This window comes from Monopterus albus, unplaced genomic scaffold (assembly GCF_001952655.1).
Source record: "Monopterus albus unplaced genomic scaffold, M_albus_1.0 scaffold331.1, whole genome shotgun sequence".
Lineage (NCBI taxonomy): Eukaryota > Metazoa > Chordata > Actinopteri > Synbranchiformes > Synbranchidae > Monopterus > Monopterus albus.
This window is the reverse complement of record NW_018128211.1, coordinates 58,531-68,077: the sequence shown is the minus strand read 5'-3', so window position 1 is coordinate 68,077 and position 9,547 is coordinate 58,531. Positions and strand designations below refer to the sequence as shown.

General features: G+C 38.0%; 1 protein-coding gene across 1 annotated transcript in view; it reads right to left on the bottom strand.

The window, feature by feature from the left end:
* The window catches only part of LOC109974385 (myosin-7-like), a 43,049-nt gene that overhangs the window by 22,910 nt on the left and 10,592 nt on the right, over positions 1–9,547 (bottom strand). Inside the window, exons 31-36 of the mRNA XM_020624560.1 lie at positions 9,416–9,547; positions 9,132–9,335; positions 8,745–9,041; positions 8,015–8,119; positions 7,639–7,734; positions 6,254–6,388 (exon numbers count right to left, since the gene is read on the bottom strand). The exon at positions 9,416–9,547 is cut by the window's right edge and continues 186 nt beyond it. Of these exons, the coding sequence (XP_020480216.1) occupies positions 6,254–6,388; positions 7,639–7,734; positions 8,015–8,119; positions 8,745–9,041; positions 9,132–9,335; positions 9,416–9,547 (969 nt within the window). The remainder of the gene's footprint in view (positions 1–6,253; positions 6,389–7,638; positions 7,735–8,014; positions 8,120–8,744; positions 9,042–9,131; positions 9,336–9,415) is intronic.

Below are 9,547 nucleotides of genomic sequence, written 5' to 3'. Positions count from 1 at the left end.
CCACCTCGGCCTGTGTTTCGAGGGATGTGACAGTTACTGTGACCAGGTGGAGTGGATTCATTTAGGCTGACATATTCTTCCTGCTGTAACCATGTTTCAGTAAGACACAATAAGTCAATGTGATGTTCACTTATCAAATCATTCACTAACAGAGATTTAGATGAGAGAGATCTGATATTTAATAGTCCACATTTGATTGTCCTATTACTTTCTACTATAAGAGGAGCCATCTTAATTTTAATTAGGTTCTTATGAATAACTCCTCTGGAGTTGATTCTTGATTTATATAATTTAGGTGGGCGGGGGGCAGACACAGTCTCTATGGGGTACTGGGAGCGTTGGGTGGGTAGCAGCTGCAAGGAGACAGCAGAGAGGCATGTAAGACTGTGACTCTGCATCCTGGACTCAACTCTGGGTTGTCATAATCTGGATCTGAAGGATAATACATTTCACAAAAAATTATTCAGTAACTGTACAAGAAACACAAAATATAGTATTTTATCTCTTTGTCATTGTGCATTTCATTTATTTTCATACAAATATAACTTGCTTTATTTTTCAAATTTTAAAGGAGTTTATTTATCTTATTCAAGTCAAGATTAATCCTAAATAATTATGAACTTTATCAATGAAAGGAAAACTTTCAGGTGCACAAATTATTTGTACAAAATAATAATAATAATAAAAAAAGACATTCTTAGGGAGGCACTTTTACACAAACAGCAGGTGCCCCAGAAACAGGCACCGAGGAAACCTCACTCTTCATCAAGTCCTTTCTGAAACAGAAGTAATAAAATACATGATAAAGTGATATAGTGAGCAGTGTTTGATTTAATAATTTAGATTTTAATCCTTGTGTCATAACAGATGTTCCAGTTTCCCTGTATTATTTGCTCTGTTGGTGTTTCAAAGGTGTATTCTAAATGTAGCAGGAATAGCCACAAGACAACACTTTAAACAAAAATTTGTACACAAACCTTTGACCCCACATCACGGTTTTTGGCATGTAGCTTGTTGACCTGAGGCTCAACAATGTCAGCTCTCTCTTCAGCTTCATCAAGCTCATTTTGAAGTTTTCAGAATTTGCTAAGGTTACTGTTGGCCTGTTCCTCCTGCAGAAGTGAGACACCATATCCAGTACGTTAATCATTTCATCTGCTTAAATAATGCCTAGTTTCAGGGGTTAGGTGTAAGGTAGTCACTTAAAATTCATAAAACTTACAGCCTCCTCTGCAGGGTTCTTACAAGATTTGACTGTCAGCTACAGCTTGTCAACCAAGTCTTGAAGATGAGGGATGCTTTGACAAACTCAGCCTCGGGGTCTGGAACAAAGCATCCCTTCTTCATATCAAATGGACAAGTCTGGGCCTTCAGACGCTCCTTTTCTGAACTTCTCAGATAAGGAGCAGCAGCCCCAAACTCTTTCATGGCAACGTCCCGCATTTTTCACTCAACCTGTTAAATGTTTGCACATATTGAGCCATTACTAATGATCATATGTATAATGCAGAATCATGCATTCATATAAACATAAACAAAAATTAAGTTCGTTTTTGGGGTTGTAACACATGGTACTATAAAAATACCATGTGTTACCACCAGCAAAGAACATGATACATGCAGGACGTCTAACACTAATACTTTAAATAAAACTATTTTCAAGCTAAAGCAAATATCAAGAAATACATGAAAATGTTAAATGAGTCAAATTTCTATCCCATAACACTAAATATTGTACTTACATTTGACTCTCAAACTTTAGTCAAGTGAAGTGACGAATCCCATTGCTGGCAGCAGCCCCCCCTCCGTTAATATAGGTTGCCACCAAATCTGGGATGAATCTGTGGAGAAAGGTTGCACATTAAAAAAGGTATTGTCCTAACTGGGCAGAAAGTACTGCTGCTATTTGTTGCTCTCACCTTGTGACAGGGCAAGGACAATGCACGTATAAAGAAAGGGGAGGGGAAGAGGTGGGGATCAGGAACAGGCCTGGTATCAAGTGACTTATTTTGTATGTATAAATAATCTTTTTTTAAATAATTTTTACCAGCTACTGCTCTTATTGACCTAGACCTTTTGAGTGCAATATTGAGTTTTGTTCATATATTGGCTTTTGTTTCAAATAATACATTTTTAATTGGTATTTCACACATTAGAACCTTTCATATATTTAAAGGGTATTTAAAAAAATCAATGCTGTACCTTTTAAACCCCTGTCATGATGATATCAAATAAAGTTACTATTTTCTTCAATTGAAAGATATTTGCTAGAAATGCATGTAATGAACTAAAATTAGCTTATTATCATTATACATTACATTGTAATTTGGTGTATAGTCTGCTTTAGTTACCTAGTAACCTGAAAATGTGAAAACATTTAATAATCACAACTAAAAAGTGTAAAATATAAATACTGTGGGTTCAAGCAGGCCATTTAAATGCCCATTTGATGACAAAAGGTTAATTAAAGCAAAACTTTATTATCCACAAGCCTTCCTTTCTTACAGTGACATCACAGGTAAAGTATCTTTATTTTAACCCAAATAGATTGTATTAGACAAACAATATTAATGGTTTATCAACCAAGGTTTTTATGTTAAGATAAAGTAAAGAGATAACATGAAATAAAATAAAAAAGATAAAGTTAAACAAAGGCCAGTCAAGAGGGGGTGAAATACATTTCTAGAGCTACTGAGTGTTGCAGCTGTTGTCTAATGAAAGCTAAGGTCAGGGAGTTGAACTGATCACTCAGCACTGTTTTGTCCAGCTCTGTCTACTGTACGCTTTTTGTCTCATGATGTCGTCACGGCATTGTTTCCTTTCCTTTGGCCTTGAGGACAAAGATAACCCTGTGAAATTCTTGGCTGGATTTTTTTTTCTCTGATTGAGAAGGGCAGCCTTTGATGGCAGTGATATCTGAGCTGCAGTCTCTCATGTGATGATGGATGAGTGGTGACAGGTGCACATCCCTGAAAATACTGTATATGTAGAAACTTCAATTTGTTTCTAGCCCACAAAGTTAATAATTTTTACATTTTCTTTCCATTATCATTCAGATCTTTATTTGTACAGCACCTATCATTATGGAATATACTGCAACTATTTGATGCTGCCTACCAGTGGTTAGAATCCATGCAGTATGTGAAAATTCAGTCGCTGCCATGGCCTCTTCTCTGTCTATGTTTATGGAACATCAATAGAATTTAGATAAATACTGTTGAAAAGAGGAAGAAAATAAAAACTGGATTTTGCCATTTTGTCCTTCCTTCATGAAATATAGCCATCTATTCACTCTTGACTCATAGTAGTTAAAGCCATATGTATATGCAGGTTTTGCTTCCTTCTGTAACATGAGAATGACCTTAAACCATCAGTTTTGTGTTGTACTGTGGAGCTGAGCAACGGTCCAGTGGACTTGTGAGAGTTGTCACTGGAGCTGCTGTTGGTGGCATGGTGGCACCTGTTAATTAACCTTCAAGCATCTTTAAACACAGATTTCTCACAGTTCTATGAGTTAAGCGGTTGGTACAAAGAAGCCTATAGCACAAATATGTTAAAAGGTTGTCAAGTCTTAAAGCGTCACTGAGAAGATAAACAAGCCATGGCTTTGATAGTGTTAGAAGGTGGATGACAAAGAATAACACTATGCAATTTATTTATTATATCATCTCTCAGCAGATATTTATTTGAAGGGTGTAGTCATGTGAGATAAAGGTCAACATTCAACTCTAGATACCGTAAGTGCCAAGCCGATATTTACCCTCCATTTGGCCCCTCCTGACACTGCAAGAACCTATGTACCAGTCCCTCCTTTGTACTGCTGCAGATGCATGAGGTATGGTAAGCCTGTAATAGATGGAGCTAGAAGCTATATTTAGTATAACCAATTCTGTTTACTGTAACTAGGTACTATTAGGTCAAGGTCAAACTTTATATTTGCTTACATTGTATTTTGTCTCATTTTGATCTCATCAATTTTGTTTCACAAATTTACACATATTATAATACTTACTTGGTAGAAATAGTCAACACTTTAATGTTCAACTGTGTTGCTGAATTTTGTGCAGTATAGCTGATTGTGATGTATTAAAGCATAATATTAATATAGATATTTTTACAAAATTGATATGTCAACATTTATTTGAATGGCATAAGCAATCAAACAGGTGTCCAAGCAATGAGCTGCAGTGTGTTAAACTGTAATAGAAAAATAAACTCTATTTGTAAATCCATATTTCAATAGCAAATACTGAACAACTTGCACTGAATCATTTGTTTGGACACCATCATTTTGTAGAGAGAATATGGGGAAGAAAATGTTATTAAAAATATTATTTAGCTATCACCCATTGGAATTTACAGTGTCAGTGAATTATGCTGTATAGTTTGCATTACATCAAAATGTCTCCATGACTGTGTAAACAGCACTTTGCTGTGCTGTTTTGTTCAGGCTTTTCTCCTCCTGATGCAGCCTGCAGAGTTACTGTCACTGCCAGTTTTCCTTAGTTTTTACAGTAAGCCCACAAGCATATTCAACCGCAGCTTACTTTTCTGTTAACTCTTTTGTGAAATTTTTTTTTCAATAAATAAGTGTTCATATCTTCACCTTTCTCACAGCAGACTAGGTTATATACATTTCTATTAATTCTGTGCATGGCAATTTTGTGACTGCCAAAATCTATATCTACAGTATAGTGAGTCATATTTCTTCAGGAAGTGACTTTTTCTATTTGTTTCAAAATGTCGCTTATAGAAGAGTGACGATTCTTGATTCAATCCCGTCTGAGGGATCAGAGAGCTCCATCATCCAGAGTAGTCTTGCGCCCTTGGCCTTTATGCACTGAAATTCCTCCAAATTTCTTGAATCTTTAATTATGTTCTGCACCATAGAGGGTGACATATCCAAATCCCTTCCTATCTTTCTTTGAGCAACACTGTTTTTAAACATGTCAGTAATTTTCTCACACATATGTTGGCAAACTGGTGGTCCTCAGCCCATCTTTGCTCCTAAAGGGCTCAGCCTTTCCTGGATGTTACTTTTGTACGAAGTCATGATGCAGTCACCTGTTGATATCACTTGATATCAAGTATGAACAACACTGGAATGTAATTAAAATGTACTATAATCTGACTAGCAAGTGATTAAACTTTTAGGATTTATGTATCTTGACAGTCAGTTTGTGTCAAATGCAAAGTAACTTAAGCAATCTTTTTCCATTTGTGACCCAAGCTGCACATTTTGTTTGTATTTGTTCTAATGCAGATTTACCTATGTGTGCTTTTCTGTTCCTTTTGTGTTTCCTAGTGCTAAACCTTTTGATGTCTTTCTACTGAAATATATTTACCAATTGATATGGTGATAAAGTGAAAGCTGCTGAATTTAAAATATTGACTCTTCATGAAAGAACACGCTGCAATATATTATATGACAAGTTTGCTTTGTGCTTCTTAGGTTAAATTCAACATGGAGCAGTCTTCCTGCGTGGAATAAATGAAGACTCTACACATTAATTTTAATGCATTTTGCTTTATTCTATAGTTACTTTGTAGACAAGGGAGATTACAGCACAGAAGATTCTAAAGATCTTAGATGGCCATCTTTGAGTTTCACTCATCTAGCCCTTTCTGTGATAAGGAATGACAATAGACAAAGAGAGACAGATTAGAGACAGAAGACCCCACAAAACTCAACAAGTATTACACAAGTTTGTACATTTTGTTCTAGACTAAGATGAAAATTTGAAATTTTTGAAAACTGATCTTTCATCTTTAGGACTGGAGGAATCTAAGCAATCTAACATCATATTTAAAAATTATGTAAAAGCTGAAGAGCCAATCTTATCTTTTTTTTATTTAATGCTGTGATTCCAACCCTGAGTAGTGTGAAAATCATTTTGTCTTTTTAAAGACATTCATTTTTAAAAACTAAAGGTTAATTCAAATGTGGGTAAGTATACGAACACTGTCACAACACTGGCATGTTCCACTCACTGCATGTGAGCTAATAATACTGTGGGAACTGCCCAAAAGAGGTAACATATATTAACAAAATCTACGTGTAACTTTGATGTAGTTAGTATAGTAAAAAGTAATATTTTAAGAATGCCCTGGTGCTTTCTGATTGATTTTTTTAACTTCTGCATTCCAAATGAAAAGGCTTGAACTGGGTTACAATGAAATACAGTATTGTGTAATATTGTGACAGTGGTACAGTCCTGTAATAAGTATGTTGAAATCTAGACGAGATACAAACCTTTGACCCCACATCACGGCTCTTGGCGCGCAGCTTGTTGACCTGAGACTCAGCGATGTCAGCTCGCTCTTCAGCCTCATCCAGCTCATGCTGCAGTTTACGGAACTTGGTCAGATGAGTATTGGCCTGCTCTTCCTACAAGATTAAAAAAAGACACAGCACCAAAACAGCGTATTACTACAAAAGGTAACTGACTGGGGCACATCATCTTCAGTTGAATGGGTAAACAGCTATACAATCACAGGCTGTTTTTTGTTTGCTTGCTTGTTTTGACATTTCACAACACTGTTTTGCAGTTTACCAATTAGCTCTAAGGCAAGTCACTGTTATGGTTTATGGACGTCGCTTCCTGTTTTTTGCTGATTTTTCCCTGGACTCCCTGTCTCTCCTGCCACCTCATCAGCCCCAGCTTAATTATCACTACCCATCACCTCCTCCTGTTGCTCATTACCCCTGGACTCACCTACCATAAATACTCTTCCTCTCCCTCAGTCAAGTGCTGGATCATCTGTAATGATAATGCACATTCTGCCTACCTGCCCTGCCTTCACAATCTGCCTTCACACCCATCAGCTGTTCCTTTCACTTGCTTGCCTGCGCCCGGACCTCACTCGTCCCATTTTCCAACACCGATCCTCTGCTCTTCATGCCTGGTTACCTCCATTGTCCACCAACAGCTCGCCTCACTTCACTGCCAACCTTCCTGATCCTGGTTCACCAGCACCAGCCTCCTGGGACTCCACTCTTGGCTCACCAGCCATCTGGCTCCCAGCTCACCAGTGCCAGTCTTCTGGACTCTCATTTCATGGTCAGCAGCGCCAATCTCCCCCGGTGCCTCGTCTGGTCACCCACCTGGTCTGCTCACCCACCTGGTCTGCTCCCTGCCTGTTTCTGTCTTGCCATTTCCATACTAAACACCTATTTGTGCCACTCTCTGTGCCAATGTGCATTTTGGGTCCTAACCACCACCAGACCTGACAGTCACAGAGGAAGTCGAGATGTTTCCTGGCTAAAATATAAAATAGTTAGCACCTACAAAATATAATCAACTATATAAACCACAACTACAAGCTGCATTTAGTCATCTGTCCACTAAATTGGAAAAATGCATGTCACACAAAATTAAGTTCAGTTTTTAATTGTTATGTCCAAAGAGTAATAAAAACAGGAAAAAAATCCTTACTAGCTTTCATGATTCATGCATGAAAGGGCTACACTGTTATAAAGGAGAATTCATTGCAGGGCTGCTTTAGTTTTAACTAGATGTAATAAAATACCAACTAAGTGTATGACAGCTTCAATTTACATTTTGCATAGAGAAGCAAAATGGTTTGACTGACTGAGCACATAGTTGAAATGAGAGAACTTTTCCAGCCCATACTTACAGCATCCTCAGCAGCTCTCTTGTAGGATTTGACTTTCAGCTGCAGTTTGTCAACCAGATCCTGCAAACGCATAACGTTCTTGCGGTCCTCTTCAGTCTGTATGAGTCAAGTTAATAGGAAAGAGAGTCAGAAGTTTAATAAAGAGTATTCTTTCCAATCACCCCCACCCCTATAGAGAAATTAGACCCTTCTTAACCCTTAACAGTATACAGTACACTCTATGGACATTTTCTATGTTTATTAGGGGAAACACTCTTAAGGTTAAAACTCTTACTTTACAAGGAAGCCCTGGCCAAATAGCAGCATAAAAGGATGAAAATATACATAGTTGATTGCTACTTCTATAGGTGATGATAATCATTTAACATAAAGTTACCTGGTAAGTGAGCTCCTTGACACGTCTTTCATATTTACGGATTCCTTTTATAGCTTCACAGCCCTTCTTCTGTTCCAACTCCAGCTCATTCTCAAGCTCCCTCACCTAAAAACATCACAATATCATGTAGTGGAAATTCACTGGTCCATAAAGCAGCAAAGCGCAGAGCTGCAAAAATCAATATATTTGAAACTGCAAAATATGAATGTTCCCAGAAAATAATAAACCAACTCTACAGCTCTACAAAACTTTGAACCAGTTTTAGGGCAGATATTTGGTTTTATGACATAGTTCAGTCTTAGAGCTCTGATAAATCCACTCCAAATGATCTGCTTATAATTAAACAGCAGGCAGACAAAATCAGCAACTACCTGGTGAAGACCATCTCAAAAATGTAATATATGTAAAATACCAGGGAATGGCAAACCTATGCAGCATTTGTGGCTAGAAACCAGATTTTAATGGGATTATAATGATCAGTGTTTGCTGAATGTGCAAGTAGGCTGTTATCTATGACATATTTGGTTAATACAGTATATGAGGTCTTACCAGGGATTTGCTGTTGATTAAAAACATGGTTTAAAACACTTTTGGGGGAAAACTGCAATTTTTTAGGATTCATACAAGCTGTAAATTATTTTTGTTATATTAAACATGCCTGTAGATCCCATATACTTGTGGAAATGTGTGATATTTGTGTTATATTTAGATACTGGCAAATTTCCCTTACCCTGGCCTCGAGCTTCTGCACCTGCTTCTTGCCTCCCTTCATGGCGATCTGTTCAGCTTCATCCAGACGGTGCTGCAGGTCTTTGATAGTTAGCTCCATGTTCTTCTTCATACGCTCCAGGTGAGCGCTGGTGTCCTGCTCTTTCTTCAGCTCCTCTGCCATCATGGCAGCGTCAGTAATGGCCTTCTTGGCCTTTTCCTCAGCATTTCTACATTCCTGCACTGCATCTTCCACTTCTGTCTGAAGCTGGGACATATCGGCCTCCAGCTTCTTCTTTTGGTTTAGCAGGCTGGTATTCTGGTCAGATACAAATGTTTATGATAGAACTCCTCAGTAAACTGACAGTAGCAGAAAAGAACTACTCCAGGTGCAGTAAGTGTGTGTTACCTGTGAGTGCAGTAGCTGCACCCTCTCACTAACGTCCAGCAGCTCTTGCTCAGCAAGCTTGCGTCTTCTCTCATTTTGCTCCAGAGCAGCCCTGAGCTCCTCAACTTCAGCCTGAAGCAGGTTGTTGCGTCTCTCAACAATGGCAATGTTCTCTTTGAGATCATCATTAGCCCGATGAGACTCATCCAGCTGAATTTGGCAGTCCTTTAAAGGATGACATCAATAATATTAATGTTTAGAATTTGAAACACCTTAAAAAAGTGAGCCTCTCTATACTAGCTTACCTTCAGATGTGCATGAACAGCCTTAAGCTGTTTCTGGGCCTCAGCTGCCTGCCTATTGGCCTGGCTTAGTTGTATCTCCATCTCATTGAGGTCTCCCTCCATCTTCTTCTTCAGACGAAGGGCCTCATTCCT